Source organism: Pyrus communis, chromosome 15 (genome assembly GCF_963583255.1).
Source record: "Pyrus communis chromosome 15, drPyrComm1.1, whole genome shotgun sequence".
Classification (NCBI taxonomy): domain Eukaryota; kingdom Viridiplantae; phylum Streptophyta; class Magnoliopsida; order Rosales; family Rosaceae; genus Pyrus; species Pyrus communis.
The window spans coordinates 24,126,483-24,150,337 of NC_084817.1; the positions used below are offsets into that span (position 1 = coordinate 24,126,483).

At 37.0% G+C, this 23,855-nt stretch overlaps 1 protein-coding gene across 3 annotated transcripts; it reads right to left on the reverse strand.

Annotated features, from left to right (window-relative positions):
* Window positions 1–4,793: 4,793 nt before the first annotated feature.
* LOC137717730 (cleavage stimulation factor subunit 77) lies at window positions 4,794–23,855 on the reverse strand. 3 transcript variants are annotated; one of them, XM_068457193.1, is made up of 24 exons: window positions 23,800–23,855; window positions 23,554–23,613; window positions 23,376–23,440; window positions 23,204–23,266; window positions 22,710–22,819; window positions 22,168–22,268; window positions 21,317–21,372; window positions 20,332–20,472; window positions 20,054–20,182; window positions 19,590–19,636; window positions 18,583–18,646; window positions 17,845–17,965; window positions 17,537–17,595; window positions 17,373–17,441; window positions 16,901–17,041; window positions 16,469–16,533; window positions 15,592–15,688; window positions 15,315–15,374; window positions 7,974–8,126; window positions 6,148–6,214; window positions 5,969–6,070; window positions 5,507–5,680; window positions 5,202–5,411; window positions 4,794–5,068 (listed from the first exon to the last, which is right to left on the reverse strand). In XM_068457193.1, exons 2-24 carry the CDS (start codon window positions 23,585–23,587, stop codon window positions 4,911–4,913), a joined length of 2,286 nt encoding a protein of 761 aa, XP_068313294.1. In that variant the 5' UTR covers window positions 23,588–23,613; window positions 23,800–23,855; the 3' UTR covers window positions 4,794–4,910. The 3 variants fall into 3 exon arrangements, with proteins under 3 accessions (XP_068313294.1, XP_068313293.1, XP_068313292.1); XM_068457192.1 differs by having other exon boundaries at window positions 5,969–6,067; window positions 21,317–21,378; XM_068457191.1 differs by having other exon boundaries at window positions 21,317–21,378.

Sequence of the window (23,855 nt, forward strand, 5' to 3'; positions counted from 1 at the left end):
AAACAGCTGCCAACGAAACAACTACAACTTCGCCAGTTTCATCCTCTCAACTTTGTTCATGATTTTTTATAATTACCTCTTTTGTTCATTTAATTTGCATGTAACCATATACTTAACTATGTGTACAAACAACATATTTCATTGTCAAAATTTACTTCTACGTACAAATAAATATTTCATCCTCTTTGTTGCAGTTAATGTTTAATTAAATATGTGTTCATGTAAATCCTTAGATTAAGTATAGTATTGCTAGAGATCTAGAAGATCTTTCTTTGCAAAACGTTGTTTTTAGTTCTTGATATGATAAGAACAAATTTTCAAACACTGTAGTTGCTAAAAAATCAGTTCGGAATGAAAGGCCAAAACAAAACAGTGCTCTTTTCTTCTTTTTTTTTTTTTGTTTTTTTTGTGAAAAAGCTTATATAGTCTTAAACTGGGTCAGATTATGCTCGATTAAAGCATATCATGGTTGGAACATGTTTATATCAGGCAGAATAAGATAATTTTATCAAGTTTGAAGAAGCTCTGGGTAAGTTCTGCTAATTAGGAAGTTTCAGCTAATGTTGAGTGATTACTGGTACTGTTGCAACTCCAAAAGATTCCAGGTAAGTTTTTATCGAGTCAGATTGGAGTTATTGTGTGTGCACTTGGTGGCATTTGACCAGAAGTACATTCGGGCTGTGTAGATAACTAAATTTTTTTATGTTTAGTTGATCAACCAGTACTTGGATCTAACGGAGGTATGACACAGAACTGAGCGCAATAACGTTCTAAGATTCATATAGCTGACTCTACTTAGTGGGAAAAGACTTTGTTGTTGTTGTTGTTGTTGTTGTAGTTGATCAACCAGTGGTGAGACTGAGACTGGTGGTTTTTGATAGTTTGTGCCACAATTGTCTTGAGTTCATTGGCGTGCATAACAAAACAGTCACAGATGATCGACAAAAGAGCTGATGGCTTGGTTATGGTGTATGGGGCCACACTTGTTATGGCGTAGATTTGTCACAGGGGCCTCACACATGGTCAACATGCTCACAAGGATGACAGTGAGAGTTGAGATTGAAGTTTGCTTAATTAATATAGGACAAAGAGGGGGTAAGACAAGAAGTTAAAAAAAGATCGAGGAGGATGAGGAAACGCTGTATAAACTCAAGACTCAATCCCTTTTATTTTATTTTTGAGTACATTGATATTTTAACACTAATAGGAGGGGAAGTTTGGTAAAGTCACACAATAGGCATTCTAATTTGGTATAAAATTTACCATCCACGAGATTCGAACCTAAGACCTCTTACTTTCAAGTAAAAATAAATACCACTAGACCGCCTATCATTTAAACAATCGATATAATAAGTAAAATTTTGAAATAACAAGGTAATTAAGTCCTAATAAACTCCAAACTATAATTCTAATAGATAAAATCTAAGATATAATAAGTGCAGAGTTCCTTATTGCATTGGTCCCTTGTGGAATTCTCATAGAATATTGTGTTAATTACTGCTTAATATGGGGATTACTTATAGGAGCATATTTATATGATTTTGTTAGCATATTTCCTTACATTTACTTAGTTTATATTTATTAGAGTGTTTTAAGCTATTTTCGTGTGTTTGTAGGTTCAAATGGCAAAAGTGGTAAGAAAATGCAATTTGGAGCATTTTAAAACAGTTTTGGGTTTGGAATGGATAGCACATGCATGGAGAGAGGTGGATGGACGTTTTTGAAGATCAAAAGAGACTAGGAATGTGCTAAAGAGTTGAAGAAATTAATTCAAGACATAAAAGATAAGGAATCAGCTAAAGAGAAGGAATATTATCCAAAACCTTATCTTATCTTATCTTATCTTATCCTAACCTTATCCTAATCCTATTGTACCTAAATTCTAGCTGCAAGGGGGAGTTATTTCATATTAGGACATCTAAAAAACCTGATTTCTAGAAGGCCTTACCTTTTCCTAAAAGGGTGTCGCATACCTTATCCCTTGTCCTTGTTGGTTTGTGCTGTGCAATCCTTTTCCAACACAACCTTTGGAGTGCCAAATCTTTCTCCAAAACTACCTTGTGCCGTGTGCCCTCAACCTATAAATACACCACAATGCCGCACCATTCAGATCACCACACACAAGAGCCTAAAAATCAGAAAAAACACACTTGTGTCGCAATTTTGCAAGGAAGGAGAAGAAGAAGCTTGGAGCCGTGCTTGCCATTCAAGACCTTTGGATTGCTGGAGCGTTTTTAGGTGTATTCTATCCTTAGTTTTAGTTTAATGTTTATTTTAATTTGGTTTTCAATTATGATGAACATGAGGAACTAATTTCGTTTTAGCTAGAGGTGAATTCAAAGCTATGAACATATATGTGATATGAATTGATTACATCTCGTTATTGTTTCATAAATTGTGAATGCAATTTACTTAACTGTTTGATTGATAACTTATTCTTGTGTGTTGATTAAGGGGGCCCACTTAGTTTGCATGCTTGAATTTGATGCTAAAATATAAGGGAGTTTCACCTAATAGTTATGAACTTATATTTACAAGTAGTAGAGGTTGCTAGTCACAATCGTGTTAAGTAAATTCCTGGCAGGACTATCATGCAGTTCATAGTTACGAATGCCATGTCAATGCTTATGATTTTCACAAAACTTAATGATCTTTGATATGTATCTCTATTATACAGTTCATATAGGGAACTTGATAAGAATAATTTGGTTGCGTCGCTGAGTCCAATTCAATGAATTTAGGAAAATCTGAGAGTTAATTTGTGCAGTTCACGGTTAACTTGGGGCATTGTCATTCATGGTTTATAGGAATAATAACTGGAAATCGATTTATATGCATATGGTTCATGTGTGGAGAAGAATCCTCTAGCTAGCCTTTCACCCCCTTAAGTCACCTTAATTTCGTGCAACCTTTACTTAGTTCTGCAACTTATTAGTTTTAAGTCAATTTTCGTCCAAACAAACCCCCCTTTCATGTTTTGAGTCAATTTAGTTAGATTTTCGTCCAAATCACCCCTAAGTGCTTGTTTTGAGTTATTTGAGTCAGTTTAGTTTGTTTTGAGTCAGTTTAGCTTAGTTTTATGTTTTTGAGTCTAATTAGTGTAGATTAGCATCCCTCCTGATCCCCGGCCTAGAACGATCCCTACTTGCATATACTACAACTATCAAAAAGAGGGTTTAAGTTTGTGTGCTATTTTTTATCACATCAAATTTTTGGCGCCGTTGTCGGGGAATTAGCAAAATTGCTAATCTCCCTTTTGTTTCTGTTTTTGCTTTTCTTGTGTTTTTGTTTTAGTTTTGTTTAGTTTTCTTTGTTATAGGTATTAGTTTATGACTCGAAGTTCTCAACCTGTTCGTGAGCATATATTGGAGTTTGACGACGATTTTGAACGAACTTTGAGAAGGAAGAGGAAGGAGCCAGAGCCCAACCCACCTAGTTCTAGCTTTGAATCCGAGTTTGAAGAAGAAGAGGAAGAGGAACAAGACTTGGCTATGGAATATTGAACAATCAAGGAACTTTTAGCCTCGGGATTAGACAATGCCGTCCCTCTTTGCATTCAATACCCTAGGGCAGCTCAAGGGAAGGCCGATGAATTTGAATTGAAGTCTAGTTTGCTGCATCACATTCCCAAATACCATGGGCTGTCCATGGAAAATCCGAACAAGCATCTTAAGGAATTTGAAGTGGTGTGCTTGAGCATGACACCAATCAACGTGGATGGGAATATTTTAAAAATGAAAGCCTTTTCATTCTCTCTTATGGACAAGGCTAAAGATTGGTTCTATGAACTAGCACCTGGAACCATTACTTCTTGGGAAAGCATGAAGAAAGCATTCTTAGAGAAATTCTTCCCAACTTCAAGAGTCATTGATTGTAGTTTCTGAATTTCCTTCCATCGTAGTCATGGATCTACGAGCAAAGGAAGTTGAAAGCTAGAATCTTCTTCAAGTCTTCGAATCAGAGCCACTCATGGTGAGGAAACCCTAAGGCAAGAGGCCCTAGGATAGTATTTTATGTGAGAATATTCAAGATATTTGTGTAAATAAATATCTTGGAGTAATTAGGTAAATAAATTGAATTAGGATTACTTACTTCAAAGAAGTCCTCTCTGCTTATGAATGTATTTATAATATGAATAAGGAATTATTCTATCATAAATACCTTTGACTTTTCCTATGGGCAGGGGTGCCTTGAGTAATCGTTGATCTTTGCCTATTCTATCTCAACTGCGCGTGGTGAATGAGAATGCTCCCTGCTCATTTAACAAGAGCAGTCTTGTCCTTCTTGGGAAATAGTCCACATTTCAGCTCCATAATTTTTGAGATTATTTTTTGCTCCATGACTATCATTTGAAAGTGATGAGCAAAAATATTCCCAACTTGCATTGGCCAAGACACCAGTCCTGGTAAACTTATTCCACCTACTTTCCTAGGTCATTGATGACTCTTGTTGCAGATTTTCATTATGTTCAGTAGATTCTGTTGGACATTTCAATCGCACCGTGTAGCTGTGTAAGCATGAATCGAATGGATGGCCTTTTTAGTGAATCACCATCCGTTCGGGCTTTTCTTTATAATTCTTCTGTTTTTATTTTTTTTTATTTTCTTTTCCTTCTTTTATTTAATGCTTATGCGGCAAATCCTTACTGGCTGGTGCCTTACATGCTGAAATAGGTCGAGGGTTAATCCTAAATTTATTTCCCCTAAATGAAAGTAACAATGTCCGAAAAGGGAAGTAACCACCAAGAAACATTGACAATTAGATTTTTCGGGAATCTCATCTTCAAACGAACGGAAAACAAGAAATTAATATAAATAGAAAACAAAAAGGTTGTACAGCAGAAATTTCATTTAAAGAAAAAAACAACTAATCTTGTACATCAGTAAGGGAAGAAAAACAAAATATGCAAATTAGCCAGTGCTGCCAGATACATCTCCAGAAATTGCACTTCCATATGAAGCTGATCCAGTCTGTGAAGTGGTACCGCGAGCCTTCTGGATCTGCCGTATCCTGAAAGCATCTCTTGGGAGCGGGTGACTCTGGACTGTCATTTCGTCGTCCTCCTGGCCTATCAATCATAAGATAATTTGTTACCATGAGATATCAACTAGTCCAGAAGCTTGGGTTAGATTTATACGATCTTTCTGGAATCGTATAGTAGCATGCACACCTATATCTCAACAAAGAAAGGATATACGTACTATCTAAATGTTTCCTTTTCCCCCTGCTTGGCTTGAAAGATGACCCACTTAGGATGGGATGAGACTTGCTTGAAACAGAAAGATCACTCGTAGAAGGGACGGGTATAGATGCCAATGGCATTGGAGCAGTCCCTGACTTCCCAGGTTGTGGTGTTGGTACATCATTTTGCAAACAAATCGATAACACGACATCAACATCTGGTGTTGGACCTGAAAATTTATAAGAATAAAATTTCCATTCAGCAAAAGCATAAACTAAAAAAGAAATCACATTGCATTTAACTGAAAGAAACTTAAAAAGTTACCCTCAACGACTGGCAAATTTGCTAAGAACGCTACCAAAGCAGGTGGTGTAGCTTTTAATATTTCATCAAATGCACTGATTGTTTGACCACACACTGCTGCAATCATGGGATTTGATGTGGATTTAGACGCAGTGGGAACTCCAGCTGCTGTTGTGGTTTGAAAATTTTCTGCCCCTGCAGTAAAAAATTAACAGATACAGTTCAGCCATTTGAGCATAAGCTACATAACCCCAAGAATATATCAAGCTCATGCTACAATTAACAGATAAAAGTTCCGATGCTTTTTCCTTTATTATTTGTCCAATTTAGTTGTTCTAGATCTCTTTACCATATACAAGGCATTCAGAAGTTCTCAAACCCATTCCATTTCACAAGGTGTTTGGCAAGTAGCTATTAGTGTAAATGTGCACTGCACCCCATATTGCTTAAAACATACAAAAGAGGTAATATATTATTGCCTACCAGGTTTTTGCCTTGGATCATAGATAACCATTTGGTTAGTATCGGGATAAACTACTTGTGATGACACCGCTAAATTGCTTATCAGGCTTGCAGAACCCTCTTCTACACAAAAAAGGCCACAAATTATTAAGTAAAAAGCAAACAGTAGCAACAGATCTGATATATGACAATCGAGGTACCTGCAAACCCAGGTGCATTCAACATACTTGACTTCTCCACTTTTTTATGGATATTTTTAGCAAGCCACTGAAAGATCAGAAACAAAGAAAGGTACTAATCAATAGAGGAACAAAGAGACTTGATGTAGAAGCCAAAAGGCACACCCAGTGGAGTGCATCCTTTGTAAATTTGAAGTGTTTCTGTAGCAATGTTACAATTGACCTGGCAGCGAGCGGTAGTCCATTAGTAGGAGATACTTTTCTGCACTTATTTTATAAGTTGTTTTATCATGACAGCCTGTAGGGATCCTAATACATTGGCCCATCCCCCCCACCCCCCACAAGCGAACTTGTAAGTAGCATGTTTAATGAAGAAACGAGGAGAAAAGCTCCAGGTGCAGACACTGGACAACTCTTTGCCACAGAGAAAAGAGGCAAAAATTCAGGTGAGACGAGATTCAGAGGCGACTGCCACTATTGTGGGAAAAAGGGTCACATGAAGAAGCATTGTCGTAAATGGAAAAAGGAACAAAAGAATGAGAACAATACTGTAAGTGTTGTGACTTACGATGAAGAGCTTCTTAATGTAGATGATCGATGTTTTCTGGCAAAGAAGTCTATAGTTGCCTTTACCAATGAAGATGAGTAGTTCTATCAAGGGGAGCTTGGTCATGAGTATTTCAATAAGGGGGAGCCTGGTCATGAGAAGTTCGATCAATGGGAGTTTGATCAATAGGAGCAATCATATTTTGGTATACTTTCCTCATGGTCTGGAGGGGCAGATTGTTGGGTTTTTCCAGCCCATGATGAGTTGTCCTAAGGCTATTGGGAAATGTCTTAGAGGATTAAATTGTTTTCCCAATTGAAGTTAGTTACCCAATTGGAATTGGGAAAACCAAATGGATTTGTTTACCTAATTGGAGTTGGTTTCTCAATTGGAGAAAGATTGATAACTAGATTCCTATTAGTATTAGTAATCCTTATTGAATAAGACCTTTAATATGTCTACATAAAGGGGATATTGTACTAGTTTTGAATTGGAGCAAAACAATAAATTGTATACCACTCAAGGACTTAAGAGTGAGAGAATATTGTAAAGGCAAAGTGTGTGCGAGAGAAAAGAAAAGAGATAAGAGTGTATTTTTTCTTCTTGTTCTTTCAGGTTTCTCGTCAAGTCTTAATTCTAGAGACTTGGGCAAGATTATCCGTTGTACTTATTATTGATATCTGAAAGATTGTTGTTGCTGTCCCATGGACATAGACACATATAGCCAAACCATGTTAATTCTTGGTGTGTTTATCTTGATTACTTTGTTTTTCAATTTCCCGAGTTTGTTCTGATTTTCCCATTCTTAAACGCGATATTCACAACAAAAAAATGTTTGATCTCAAAGCTGCAAATCTTATGGCAACTGATCAAAAGAGAGCCAAGACAGTGAAACTAATGAGCTGCATCCAGTTGCAGCGAAAGTACCAGCAGCCGCAGAATACATTTCCACAATAAGCTTAATAATGCCCTTGTCCATGCCAAGGGCTAGAGCTTACTAGCGTCTAGGGGTTTACTCTACACATAAGCTAGTACTATTCCACTTTGGATGGTGAATGAATACTGATTCAACATTAAATTTAACTGTCCCCTTTACATATTTCATTCTTATGATTTTAGTGTTTTCGGTAGCATGAAGAAAATGTAAAATAAATAAATAAATATAATCTCTTAGACATCAGCTTTTTGAATAGATGGCAGTATGGGGCATGTGTACATACTACGAAAAAGGAAAAGGCTGATGACAAAGATGTTCATGGTGGAAATGGACATACTAGCATAACATTTTCACTAAAGGTACCTCTTGTCGGGCTAAATGATCCAAGTCCTTTGAAGAGCAGGGCCAGAGATCCATGAAACTATATCGTGATGCAACATCTTGCAATGAACCTTCCAATGATGAAGGTCCCTCTTCACCTGCTCCGGCAAGTGCTGCTTTTTTCCTTTGTTCAACCTATATGAATCATGAATTCAACAGATTACTGCTTGTGTAAGACGAGGATCAAAATTAGCAACAATAATCCAGCACTAGCTTTTTGTAAAATTTATATTTAGACAAGCAAGTAATGTTTATAGCTTTAGTATCCCAAGTAATGTTTATTCCCGAACCCTATATAGCTGATGAGGATCTCAAGTCTTCTATGAAATTAAATTGCACAACTACTTGCAAGTGGCCCTCTACCACAGTGGTGGAGAGGAGTGTTGTCCTTGCACCACGGCATGGGTTCGAACCAATGTTTTAAAAGGCTCGCCTCAGGGCGCGCCTAGGCATCCTCTGAGGCTGGGCTTGAGGGTTGACGCCTCTGTTTTGAGGGAGTGGGCGGAAGGCGCCGGAAGGCGTTGCCGGAGCTGCCTAGGCAAGCCTCAGGAGATTTATTTTTTAAATACTCCCAAACCCAAATTTTGGGTAGGGTTTTAACCACCTCATACCTCTTCCTTGCACTATCATTTCTCTGCCTTGTTTTCTAATTTTTATTTTTTATATAAAGGATGTATGTGCCGTCTACGTGCATTGTTATATGTGTGCTCATTGTGCTTTTCATCCTCTATTTTATATATATAATATATGTATATATATGTGTGTATATGTATTTATAATATGTGTGTGCTCAGGATGATTATTGATTAATAATTTTTTTTTTAATATAATATGTGTATGCTCGGTGTATATATTAAAAAATTTAGGTCACGTGACGCCTAGGCTGGGCTATCCCTCGGACGCCTCGCCCACGCCTCATGCTTTTAATATATTGGTTCGAACCCCACTCCCTAATCTGACATCTAATTTAACAAATCTATTGTTGGACAAAAATAAATTGCACAGCTACTTCAAATTGGCCAATGAACCATCAACCATTGTGTGTCATCTTATAATAAGATATCATATATAGAACCAGCACAACAGAGTAAAATAAAACCACAGTACTGTTCCCTACGATATATATTTACCGCAGTATATACTTGTGTGCTGATATTTCCTGAGGTGCAAAAGGAATTCCGACACATGAATTCCCAAGAGTCAACAATCAACGTGTGCTCATCTTTGTGTAAATACCACTTATGTAGTTGATTTAATCCCCTTTATTTGATCTTGTTTGTCTATAGTCTTTACGCACACTTATAAGATGATGCTAGGCGAATGTATGAACAACAAAGTAAACACGCCACACACAAACACAAACAATTTAGCGAGGTTTAGCAAACTTTGCCTACTCATGTGATCTCTCTTGAGAAATCACCTGCACTATGGAGAACAACAACTCGGTTAGAAGAACTTATTCAAAACCCTTATGCTAAACCCCAAAACCTTGCTTTATCTCTCTCTATCACTCTTGGCTCTCTACCCTTGCAGTTCTCTGATGTTCATGTGAATACAGCCCCCAACAAGGCTATTTATAGTACATAGACCGATGATTACATGCCTTACAAGTATAGGATTCCTAATTCCTTCTAAAATAGGGAAAACTAACCTATTTCCTAATCCTAAACTGGTTGGGATTACAAAGAAAACCTATTTCCCAGTTCTTATGAGAGATAATTTCTGCACTTTCCTTTCTCCTTTCCCAACACCATTTAGAAACCTAAACCTATTTGGCCTCAGTATTTTGACGAGCCAAATCACAACAATCTCCACCTTAGTGAGTCAAAACCAAGAAATAATTGTTGCGCCCCAGAATATCTTCGAACTTCTTGAAGTAACTCTGGAAACCTTCAAGAACTTTCACCTTGGCAAAAATCTTCTTGCCTCAACAAGTGAGAAGGTGCTCCATCCAATCCTTAGCATGTTGTAAGATTGAGCAAGTTCAAGCAATAGTTGAACCTCTCTGTTGTAACCGGTTTAGTCAAGTAATCTAAAATGTTCTCCGGTGTATGAACCTTCTAGGTTATAACTTCCTTCGATTCTACCTAGTCCCTAATCCGGTGATATCGAGCTTCAATATGCTTCGATTTCCCACAAAACACTTTGATTCTTTGCTAAGTAAATAGCACTATGACTGTCACATCTAATCACCGTGGAACTTTTGAGTAATTCCAAACTCTCTTGTTAAACCGTTAATCCAAACTGCTTTCTTTCCAGCTTCTGCTACTGCAATATACTCTGCTTCAGTAGTAGACAATGATGTAATTGACTGTAGTAGCTCTCCAATTGATTGATCCTCCACCACAAACAAAAATGTAACTTGTAGTGAACCTTTTTTTTTGTCTAATCTCCCGCATAGTTAGCATCTACATAACCCAGCCCACATGCTTCCTCTTCTCGTTTTTAAACAAGATTCTCAGACTCTTTGTACCTTTTCTAGTAATAGAGAATCCGTTTAACCGCAGATCAATGCTCCTTTCCTGGATTTGCCATATACTCTGGAACAACAGTTAATGCTTGAGCTAGGTCATGTCTTGTGCAAACCATTGCATGCATGAGACATCCTACTACACTTGCATAAGGCACTTTTCTCATCGCTTCCAACTCTTTCTGTAGTTGGACATTGTTGCGCACTCAACTGATAGTTTGCTGTCAATGGAGTAGACACGGGCTTCGCTCCATCCATATTGAAACACTCCAATATATTATGAATATATTTTTCCTGTGACAGCCACATCTTACCCTCTTCTCTGTCCCTCCTAATTTGCATTCTAAGGATCTGTTGTGCAGCCCCTAGATCCTTTATGTCGAATTCCTTACGCAGTTGCGTCTTTAACTCTTGAATTCTACTATTCTAGACACATCCTCACATGCAATCAACATGCCATCTATGTAAAGCAGCAATAGTATAACCGTACCATCCTTGAACACATGGTAGTAAATGCAGCAATCATATAAGCATCTTCTAAAATTAATATACAACATGTATGAGTCGAAACGCCTGCTCCATTGCCTTGGAGATTGCTTTAGCCCATAAAAAGACTTCTCCAATTGACAAACCAGATTTTCATTTCCTGTTTTGACAAAACCTTCACCTGCTCTATTTCCATATCCTGTTGAGCTGCTATTGATAACAGAATTCTTATAGAAGTATGCTTAACCACTAGAGAAAATATCTCGTCATAATCTAACTACATCCTTTTGCGAATTTTGCCACTAACCGAGCTTTATATCTCATGGCATCGTCTTCATGTGTTCCTTGTTTTTTTCAAAACTCCTACTCACGGCCTACAATCCTTTGCTCCTTTGGTTTAGAAACTAGCTCCGAAATAGAGTTCTTACAAAAGAGATTTCATCAGTTCAGACATAGCAACCAACCAATTTTCCCGATCATTATTTGCTATAGCTACTTGATACATGGTTGGATCTTCCTTACTAACACTTAGAGCATAATTGACTTGATCTCGATCAAATCCATACCTGTCAGGTGATTGAGGAACCTGGAAGTCTTGGTTCCACAATGGTGATAGCTCCACTTGAGCCTAAACTGGTGATTGTTGTTGTTGCTCTACTTCTTCTCCATTAACCCCATTGTCATGCTCCGCTTGCTCGTGTTCGACCTGAGCTGGATTCCATGACCCATTTGGTTATAAGAAATTCAGTTGCTTCTTCTACAACATCAGTCTTCTTCTCCTCATTTGTCTTGACTTTATTTAGCAGCGTAGTCTTTTTGTCGAATATGACATCCCTACTTAAAACCTTCTTTTTGTTGATACGATCCCATAACTTGGAGCCCTTCATTCCTTTCTCAAAGTCAATGAATGTGCATTCAAGAGATTTTGGTTTGAGTTTGGTCCTCACATTGCTTGGAATATGAGCATATGCGCTACAAAAGCGCAACCAAAAACTCTTTAGTTTGGAAAAATCAACAAGTTTACCAAGCCATACCTCTACTGCACACTTGAAGTCAAGAACCCTTGAGGGTGATTGATTAACAAGTAGCAAGCATGGTTAACCGCTTCTATGCAAAACGCGTCAAGCAATCCCGCATGAAACTGCATGCTTCTCTCTCTTTCCAAGAAAGTTCTATTCATCTTCTCTGGAGCTCTGTTTTGTTGAGGGGTTTTCTCCACCGTAAAGTGTATTGTGATGCCTTCTTCCTTGCAAAACTGGAAGAATTTCTTTTCTCTATACCCCCGTTGTCGCTTCTTAAATATCTGATTTTCCTACCCGTCATCTATTCTACTTCTGTTTTCCACTCCTTGAACTTGGCAAAGACCTCGGATTTCTCCATCATGAAGTACACCCAAACTTTCTTGAAATATCATCTAGAAAAGTAACAAAGTATCTGGAGCCTCCTTTGCACCTTGTTGGAGCTAAACCCCATACATCTGTATGGTACAGCAAATCCTAACTTCTTTTCTCAGAGTCCTTGAATGACATCTTTGTATGCTTCCCAAGAGTACAATACTTGCAGAAATCCAGTCTACAATAACTAACACCTTCTAGCAAATTTTTCTATTGTAGTTCTTGCAATCCTATTTGACTCATATGCCCTAGCCTATGGTGCCAAAGCTCAGTCTTTTTCTCTGAACCAACCTCAGTAGATATTGAGGCTCCACCTATTATTGTAGCTCGATGTTACTGCAAGGAATTCGCCGTCACTTTCCTCTGAAATAACCACACTAACTGTATTTGAATTCACTGTCATCGCCTTTGCTTTCTTCTCTTTCCATATTTTGCAATTTCTTTTCCAGTGGTCGGAAGCACCACAATGGAAGTAACATTTCTTTTCTTTTCCTTTGGATTTTAGATTTTGATCTACCCCTGCCACCAGATTTATCACTCTTGTTCTGTGACCGACCCCTCTCTTTACCTTTCGCATAAAGACCATGTGCTTAAGAGCTTTGGTGTTCTCATCCATCTTGACATAAGTGTTGTTCTGAGTATCCTTACCCAACATGAATGTTGTTCTGAGTATCCTTACCCAACATGAATGTTGTTCTGAAGTGCTTGAACAAAGGCAGTAGAGATCTTAACAGTAAGAGCGCCTTGCCATCATCTTCATACTTCACATCCATCTTTGATATGGTAACACTTTTCTGAAATTTGCTCATATGATCTTACAGATCTCCACCTTCTTCTAACCAAAGACCGAGAAGTTCATCTTTCAAGAAAAGTTTGCTGTATAAAGTCTTACCCCTGTAAAATTTCTCAAGTTACTCCCATGTTTTTTTAGAGCTCATATCCTCATCGAGACAACACATCACGTTGTCAGCAAGATGTAGCACGAAACAGCTCTTCGCCCTTCTGTCCAACTTCTTTCACCACGCATCTGTGGTTCTTTGTGGCTTATTCTCCATTCCGAGAATAGCGTCTTGCAGATCTTGTTGAATCAGGAAATTCTTCATCTTCCACAGCCACAACGTGAAGTTATCCTCTCCATCAAACGCCTTGATCATGGGCCTCACATCATCACTTGAGCTTGCCTTACAAGACCGATATCTATATATAATAAATATATTTAAATATATATTATCTGCAAATGTCCAACTTGAAATCTATCTGCAAATGGCGTTTATCGCAGTGGCGGTAAGTAATTAAGTCTATGTATTATGATGCAGGTTCAATCTTCACCAATTTTCCTTCTTTCTAACAACTAAAGCTTTAAAGATCATATGAGCAAATTTCAGACAAGGCGCTCTATTGAATAGTTTCTGAGTTGAATTTCTTTGTCATTTCACCAGTTTGAGTTCTTTGGTTTCTGATAAAAGGTTGTTTTCTCCCAACTTCATTTCTTTCAAGAAAAGGAGAGAGAAGTTCATCTTTCAAGAAAAGTTTTCTGTATAAAGTCTTACCCCTGTAAAATTTCTCAAGCTACTCCCATGTTTCTTTAGCGCTCATATCCTTGTCGAGACGACACATCTTGTCAGCAAGATGTAGCCGGAAAATTGGTGAAGATTGAACCCGCATCATAATACATAGACTTGGTTACTTACTGCCACTGCGATAAACGCCATTTGCAGATAGATTTCAAGTTGGACATTAGATTTCTTTTCATATTCTACTCAATACTTTGAAGGTGAAAAGGAAGTGGGTTACATGCCTTACAAGTATAGGATTCCTAAATCCTTCTAAAATAGGAAAAACTAACTTATTTCCTAATCTAAACTGGTTGGGATTACAAAGAAAACCTACTTCCCAATTCTTATGGGAAATGTTTTGTGCACATTCCTTTTCACCTTCACAACACCAATTGGAAACCTAAACCTTTTTGGCCTTGGTATTTTGATGAGCCAAATCACAACATATATTAAATCATTACGAACTTAAAATCAATGTTTTAAAAGACGAGCCCCGAGGCGCGCCTAGACGGCTTTGGAGGCGGGCCTGGAGTGATAATGCCTCTGCCTAGTGGGAGTGAGCGAAAACTCGCCGAGGCGTGGTTGAGGCGAGCCTAGGCAGCTGAGGCGCGTCTAAAGGCGGTTGGCAGGCGTTCCCAAATCCATCCATGACCCAAAATTGAAGTCAAATGCTCTGTTGTCAGGCTCTACCCATCTGGGTTTAGGGCTGCAGGGTGTGCGGTGTCTTCGTGAGAAAGACAACCGCGAAGAAGAAGAGGAGGGATTTTTTTTTTTTTTTTAAAGACTTGGTCCAAAATGATGTCGTTTTGGCCAAGTCTTTAATTTTTTTTAAAGGACTTGGCCCAAAACAACGTTGTTTTGGCCAAGTCTTTTTTTCTTTTATTTTTAAAACCCCAAGAGTCCCCTGTTTCCTCTGTTTTTCTCAGCAGTCCCCTATTATTTAAGGTCCCATAAGGCTTCGCCTCACGCCTTACGCCTAGGCCGGGCTATCCCTCGGACGCCTCGCCCACACCTCACGCTTTTAATACATTGCTTAAAATACAGAGCAGCTTTCTTGACAAAACTACATAACACTTATACACTATTTCCAAACTAATAGGAAATTATTTCTAAAATCAAAGAGTATTATAAAGGTACAAATTTATCGAACAAGCAAAGGGTTGAATAAACTTGTTTTACCAAATCCATAAACAAATTTCACAATTATTACTAAGCAGAGAAACTCACTGTTTTCACCAGCTTAGGGGAGCCTGTTACTAACGGCAATGAGCCAAAATCAACTCAAGCAAAAACGAGTGTAAAATAATCAAATAGGAAAAAACTTTAAAATTAAATTTTTTTTAAAAAAAAAAAAAATTAAGATTTGGAATGGGATAATGCATTGCAAACTAAAAGGAAAGATCATATTTAGTACTACCTTCAACATACTAGCCAAATCTCCATAAGTTTGCTCAAAAATGGTGAATCGCTTCCATACCTAAGAAGGAATATCCATCAGAATCTGGTATTCAATATTTAAAAAAAAAAAACAAAAGTTTGGAGAAGTGTGCAATAATCAGTAATGCAGATGACTATAGTACTTAATCATAAAAAAGCATCGGTTAAGAAATAAATAACCCACCACATAATAAAAATAGAGCTAATACAAACACGAGCAAACATGTATACTTATGTGAATGGCATTAGGTGTCTACCTCAACAGATTCCTCTGATGGTAATGAGCTTAATGCCCTCTCAAATAAGGCCCGAATATTTCTATCATCATTCAAACGAGTTAAAAAGTCTGCATATCTGCAACATTAAGGACACGATAACCAATAAGAAAAACACAAAGAGATACTTCACAACCCAAAATACTTGAATGACTAATATTTAGAAATACAAAATAGGGTTGCCAGTAACATAAAAAATCTGCCTCAAAGCCACTACTTGGCCAACCCATAAGTTAGAGCCACAAAACACAATGCAGCCACAGGTGGAATCCTTTATGCCAATAAGGTGCTCACTTTGTGGAGATGTGCCCTCTCACTTTGGTGGTGTGTTTGGATGAACAAGAACAAGAGAACTTTTGACAGTAAGGAGAAGGAAGTGGGTGCAATGTGGGATAGAGTCATATTACTTCTCTGGGAATCTCGGTCAAAATGTCTAAAACATTCCTTTTTGTGTGATTTTTCTTGATAGGATTGGTCCTTTGTATAGGAAACTTTCTGGGATGGAGTTATGCCTGTTGGTTTAGGCTTTCTCTTTGGGTTTTTGTGTTTCCTCTGTTGTTTTGTTGTTTCTTGGACCACTTGTCCATGCTTGTATTCCTTGTGTTTTCTCTTTATAAATCTTGTATCTTATACCATAAAATCAAATAAGATTTGATGCCACAACAGTAGATTGCACGTGGAAAACATAGAGAGCTCTTCAATTCACCCAAAGAAAGCCCGTAAAGAATTCCTTTTCCCTCATATGCCTAGAGGATCCTTTTCCTAAGTGTACTGGACATGCATATATCATTTCACATAGAAAACCCAGAACAAAAATCACCAAATAAATTTAGTATTCTGAACAAGAACATGAACTCACTCAAGAATGTAAACAGGCTCATGCATAAACCGTTTCAACCCAGCTTCAAAAACATTGTGTGCCATCTGCATGAATGTAAAGAAGTAGTAAATGCTTGTTCCTCTACCTTGTGAATGCCCATTCCGTTGTTTGGGGAAAGTAGTAGAGCATTGCCAAAGTAAATATGTGAACCAATCAATCAAATAGGCATTCCATAATATTCATTCCAATGCAGATTAAATTCTACTCCTTGAAGCCAAACATCACCTTACACTTTACCATGGCTTTCTTTAACAACCAGGAGAAGAAAAGAACTGAAGAATTTCTTCTGGTAAATCTATGTGAGAAAATTGTATAGGCTATATATATGACCCAAACACCAATAAATCCTATCCAACAATTTCAGCACCAAGTACTGCTCATCATGAAGATTTTGATTTTAACTAAAATAACCTTTGGATCCTTGTCAAGACAGAAAGCCATCATCGCATAAGCAACATAAACATGGTACGTGCAGTTTGGAGATTTGCGCGCATCTAAAAAGTACTTGCGAGCTGCTTCAACTCCTTCAGTTCTCCTTAAAAAGCGAATAAACTGCAGTGAAATACACAAGCATGAGATTTTTCCAAAGCATGGTCAAAATGAGGATGTAAAGAAGTATAGGGCCTCCTCTTTTGAAGCATATCAAATGTATTGGTTTTACCATGAGCCACCAGTCAAGCAAAAAATTGAACTTTAGTGGGTGCACCAGTCTTACAAAATTAAATCATTGCAACCAATGGTACGCTGACTGAGATTATCTAGGCACAGAAAGAAGAATAGACTTGCCAGGACAAAGAGAAAAACCCCAATATCCCTGAGTCAAGCATATTACACGACAAAAGGAGGATCATATTCACTAAAAGATCCAAAAGAAAATTCCTACCTGTATATGAGCAAGTGCTGATGTGTTAATACCATCTCCCAAAAGGCCTTCATATATTTTCTTTGTGGGCTTCATGAAAGCGGTAGCACATTTAAAAATCAAGAACCAATAAGTCCAGCTCAACTGCAACGCAACGAAGCCTTAAGAGCCAAAAATCTTAATACCTGAATTGCTCCACGGGATTCTTCCAGCTCTGCATAAGCATATCTAAGCATCTCCGAGTCTGATAAGGAGAGGGAGAGAGAGAGAGAGAGAGATAGAGAGAGAGACATGTAAGCAACTTCAAGCTATCCATAGAAAATTTCATAGGAGCACTACATTCATGCTTATTAAACAGTCATGCCAAAGTAGCAAGATAAAAGAAATAAGAAAACAGAAGTTCTTAAATCCTTACAAGCAAAGCTTCTAAAACAGTAACAAACAGAGAACTTTAAAAAGCAAGAGACAATAAAGGATAGAGAAAAAAAAATACCAGGAAGAACCTTCAATGCTCTTTGAAATACCTTAATTGCAGTATCTACAGAACCACTTTTTGCATGCCACATGGCATAGTCATACCATAAATCAGGATAATGGTATAGATACATTAGACACTGGAAACCAAGGGAACGCAGTATGGAAGTCAGAAATAAAAATTTAAACAAACAGTTAACAATTGCATAAATAAATTAAAATAAATGCACACAATTTTAAGTGCATAATCCCCTTATGTTCACGCATAATTTAGTATATTTATTTAATTAACTACACGTAGAAATATGTTCTTCATGATGGTTGAGTAAATAACAAAAGTCAAGAAGAGAAAATCAGATCGAGAATAGGACTCCATGAATGTGCAGACACTAATTAAAATCATACGCAAGAATATAGGGGAGAAAACATAACCTAATGTAAAGAAATACTAAATGAAACATAGGAATTGCTAACTTTCATAACAGCATTATTCACAAGATTACATTTTTGTGCTACTGAATTACTTGCATCTGTAATTGACACATAACTTAGATCATATTATTTAACCAGCAATTATCCCCATCATACAATTGAGGATTACAAAGACACAAGGTGACATTCAAAATTAAAATCTGTTCAAGCCAGAAGAAAAGGACCGTGAAGTTGCATTTGTTCCGCCATACATCAACAGATACAATATAGAATATCATCTACTAATTGTATGAATTAAAAGGAGAAAAATATATATTTTCCTTACCTGCTCATAAGTGAAAATGATTCGCTTGTTGGATGATCCATTGTCTATCCTTTGTGGGTTTCCTCTGCAATGCAATTACAAGGTATTGGCTTGAAGAATGCAATATTCTCAAACAAAGCGTGACAAGAGATTGAAAAACCAATAATAATAATGAGTATCCAAATATGGGGCAAGTTATTCATTCTAATTTTTAACCATTTGTCAAAAGTCAATGCAGCCTCATAGACTTAATCAACTTGACTTCATAATTTATTTACATTATTGGTTCATTCCCTGACTGAGTTCTTCGGCCATATGGTTTTCTAACTGGGTATCAGAGTCTTCTTTGCAAGTGGTCACGAACTTGCTCCTTGTTCCGTACTTCTTAGTTGGTTTGTAGGTTGCAGGGTGGGGCTGCACCTATATGCTTGTTTCTCTCCCCTTATCAGTCTGCGTCCACATGCAGGATGGGCTGTGCGTGGAACATCCAACGCTTGCCCATAGAGATAATCTGTATGGTTCTATATAAAGGTGGCTGTGAAGAACTCTCCCCTCGTAGTTATCTAATCTGTGTACTTTCTAACTCATGCACTCGCTGAGCAGGAATGATCAATCATATCTTTTTCACATTTGACTTATGAGGACATTCTAACAAGTACAAAATATCTGAAAAGGGTAAATTTGCACAAAAGAGTACTCAGATAATATATTTTTCACATTGGTCCCTACAAGCATCTCATTCTTAAGTTCATATGCCAAATAATTGCAGATAAATAAATTAAGAAGGAAGGTTGTGCAACCCCAGTAAATTCAAAGCTATAAATGCATAACCACTAAATAAGGTTATGAAACCCCAGTAAATTCATAGTCTATAAATGCATAACCACTAAAGAAAAAGAACGTATGGCAGTAACTTACTTTTCGAAAGCTATAAATGCATAACCACTAAATAAGGTTAAGCAAAAGGTAAATTCATAGTCTATAAATGCATAACCACTAAAGCAAAAGAAAGGATGGCAGTAACATACTTTTCGAAAGCTAATAACTTTTTCCATGCCATCCATTGTAGTTCTTGCTGTAAGAGCACAATACATGATTAGCATTTTCCATTACAAAATATGTGGGAAGAACTTCCAATCTCTCTCATACAAGGAACCTTACTGCAAACCAAATATGTCCTTGTTCCCATGCAACCCATTTATACAGGCAAGTCGGTCAATGTCAAAGAGTGCATATATTACAATATACCTAGAAAATCAAGACAAAATCATATACCATGGGTCGACGCTCAGATTAACCCGAAATTAAATAGGTGGAATCCATGCAGGGGGGAATGAACATTTAATTTCAAGTAAATTTTTTGTTTCCAAAGCAAGGGGAAGCAACCTTGATTGCATGTTTGGATAACAGAAACCAGCTAAGATAAAATAAAATAACATAAACATCTGCGAGCCAACAAACCAGAGTACAGCACAATAAGATGCAAAATTACCTTATAAGAGCCATTTGGTGGTACAGCAAGCATATTCCAGTCAATTTCATCAACATACTTCTTCCGCTCCCTATAAACGGCCCTGGCGCTGTTAAATTTGGGTTGATATTCAGATAACAGTCCTTTTGCCTGCTTAATGTAATAACATCAGATTGACAATCTTTTAGGTGTATTTCATTAATAAGATAAAAAAAACTAATGCACGTACTGAGACAGTCTGTACATATATGTTTTATACTGGTTTATTTTAAGTTTGCATTCCAGAACTAAAATGTTACCAGTTGACGGCTGACAGAATTTTCAAAATTTTCATAATCCTTCCAGAGTTGTTCGATGTGATGGGTAGGAGTAACAATGGCTTTCTGGTATACTTTTCGCACAGCAGTCATGCGCTGTGACTCTTCCTGTGTGTTTAAAGCCTGCAACAACACGTTTTGAAAATAACTTCCCTTGACATGAAAAAACAATCAACAACAGCTACACAGTTTCTGAGGCATGCAACAAAAATACAAGCAGCCTACGCGACCCCCATCTTCTTCTCCCCACCCGCCTTTACTTACTTCAAATTATCCCCATATAAAATTATTTGTAACTAAAAAAAAACTTTCGAAAATTCAAAAACCTTGCAAAAATGTCCATGGCAGCAAGACAAGGCCATGGAAATACCATGGACTGGTAGAGACAGGCTAGGGTTGGAGTTTAGAGCATTCCCTCGTAATGGGTATGGGAAAAGTCAGTGGTGTGGTGTGAAGGGGCATGGTAAATTGGCAATGCCAATGCTACCTTAAAAATAGGTCTGCAAATTCTGGTTAATTAGTTTTAGTATGAGACGTAGCAAGTGGAACAACATCTTGTGATATTCAATTCGCATAAGTAAACACTCAAATCCACAATTAAGGTCTTTCTTAGATTGCAGCTTTAATTTTTTGATCCAACAATTGGTGTAAATTCCCTGGTCCGCTGCAGAAAATAACTGACTCTTCTTCTTCTATTTACATCAAGTGGTACCAGAGCCACTTGATCAAACCAGTGAATTTACCAGATCTCGGTACCGATTGTTCAGTTACTTTCCAGTATTCTCTCAAAACTCTTAGTAACTTCCTGAGTTATGCTTCAGAGATCACCCCTAACAAAATCTCGGTCAAACATTGCTGGATAAAAATCAACTCTTGCTCTATTGTCTGAAGTAGACGATATCCTTTTTTCTGTTTGTATCCATTAGAATTCATATTAAAAGAAAAGATAAAGGAAGAAATAACAGACCGGCAAAGACTTTAAAAAGGTGAGGTACTCCATCCACACAGGCCCAGATGCTATATCTGCCCCTGGTAGCACATGCAAAAAATAAAAACAAAACACATTAAACCACACTGAATTAAGAGCATGTTTCAATTCACTAAATGGACTAATATATTATATAATGCAAGTATAAGTAGTAAATGCTTAGTTAAAAAATACATTCCTCGGTTTTAGAAACAAAATATTTCATAACATATCATAACTATGTCAGATAAAATATAACCTTATATTAATGTGAAAAAAATTAGACCCTTCAAAAATTGGTAAAAGAATCAAATCTAAAAAACTTGTCATGGACTGTAATGTCTGAAACTTCCAAACTTGTTTGAATGTATCAACATGTCAGCTTAGCACCCATCTCCTCATGTTTAAAACCACACCATTCAAACGGAAAACCTTGTCATTCGAAGGAACTTCATTTTTGTTCTACATTTTTCACCAATTACGAGATGGTTTATTTCCTAAGCTACTATCTTCAGAACCTAGGTTTTAGGGTCTAAATGCCCTCAACCATAGAGCTTAAACCATAAACCCTAAGCCCTGAAGAGGATATTTCAAAAAATGATTGCCAATCATTCGCACAGAAAAGGATTCCCAAACATGAGATCCCACTCGTCTAGCAGCTGCTTGTGTGTGTGTGCGTGTGTGTGTTTCTGTTTCAATTTTGAAGTTATCCTTTACAGTCCCTTTATTTCTCATCATCTAGCACATCAAGATGAAACACTTCAGTAATATTTTTTCTTTACCTACAGGTGAGAGATAACCTATCAAAACTTGAAGTGTGTAAATTATTAAATAAAGTTAAAAGAACATACCAACATAACTGAGCATAAAATCAAAAGCTTTTCTAGTCTCTTCCTGACCCTCTACCCCCTTCTTGTCATTGACCTTTCTGATGAAACGAATGTAGCATCGCCTACAAAGCCAATACAAGCAAGACAATGGAGAACTTTAAATAAATAATAGGAGAAAGACATTTCCAAATATGGAAAAAATTGGATAAGTTGTGAGGAAAAGATCGTATGAAGGAATGAAGTTTTAGAAGAAAACAAGAAAACATGGTTATTTCTGTTCTTTTGAATGGATGATGGGGTGGGTTCAAGAAATAAATAATCCAAATGTTAGAATCATGGTAATTGCTTGTCACATCTGACTATATCAACAAAAAATATAAAAATAAATTGACCTCGATTCCCTATTCAGAAACTAAGCATATGACATCATAATATTGAATCACCAAAAAAAGTAATCAATAAAATAGTTTCCTATAAATCGCTTATCTATGAAATTAGGTAAACTTCAACTAAAAGCAACCAAGATATTGCTGACAGCATTTTGGCTGTAGACCGCAATATACCAAAGAGGAATTTGCAGACAATTCAACAGACACCGGCTAAATATCTGTTTTGTGGCATCATCATTATTTACAGCCATTTGCGCCTCCACATATTGCTTCCAATATTTTGCCTGGAAAGAAAATAAATATATGTAAATCAATCAAATACAAAGAAAATTTTCCAGATATGAGAGAGACAAATTGCATCTCCAAATGTTAATAATATGGCACACTTCTGGGCCCTGTGTCCAGTGATACTTTAAACGCTCAACATAAGCTAAATAAAACAGTTTAAAGGGGAGTAATCGATCTAGAATTCTAAGACTTTGCCAATGTTTTGAAGTGAAACTGTTATAGACAATATAGAGTTTTCATGACTTATTCAACATCCGTATTGTACTATTATCCAAGTAGAAATGGAATTGCACTGAAGAATAGAATGATCTAAAAAGACAAAGCCACAAGATAAAAAGTTAATTATCTGTCCAGATATAGAGCGATTAGAAGGAACTCACCGCAGTGGGAAACACCGTTAAAAGCTGCTCGTATATTGGTGCTGCCTCTGTAATAGGCAAACGCTAAGTGGAAAGATATTAACAATAATTAGGGTACATTCTATTCCTCCAAAATTCCAAATAAACTGTCCCCAGAAAAAGTTGAAACTAAGGCAGAGTTGCAGTGTCATACTAGTGCCTCATTGGCTTGATTTTCGCTGGCTTCAACACTGTACTTATCATCGATGAATTTGTGAGCTGAAAAGTTGTGAAAATTCCATCAGCATATGAGGTCTTGGGTCTAGATCAACACAAATAAAGCCTTAAAATTGTCAATCAAAAATCAAACGGCCTATATAGCAAAAACTCACCGTGATCTCCAACTTTTCGAGACTCGGGTTCCATATTCCAACGGAATTATAGTTCTAGGGCTGCATTACAAACCGAATTTTTTTAACATAATTGCAGAGTTGAAAGTGCAAACATCTATTTCATGTGATTTAATAACTAAAGGAATTGAAATTTCAACAAAACAATTTGTACGAACATCAAAACAATTTGCCATCTTCTTTCTAGTTCAAAATTACCAACACACTATAGATTGAAAAACTCTAAACCTTATTGATAAGGAGAAGAACAAAATGCACCACTATAAGATTAGCGAGAACACCCT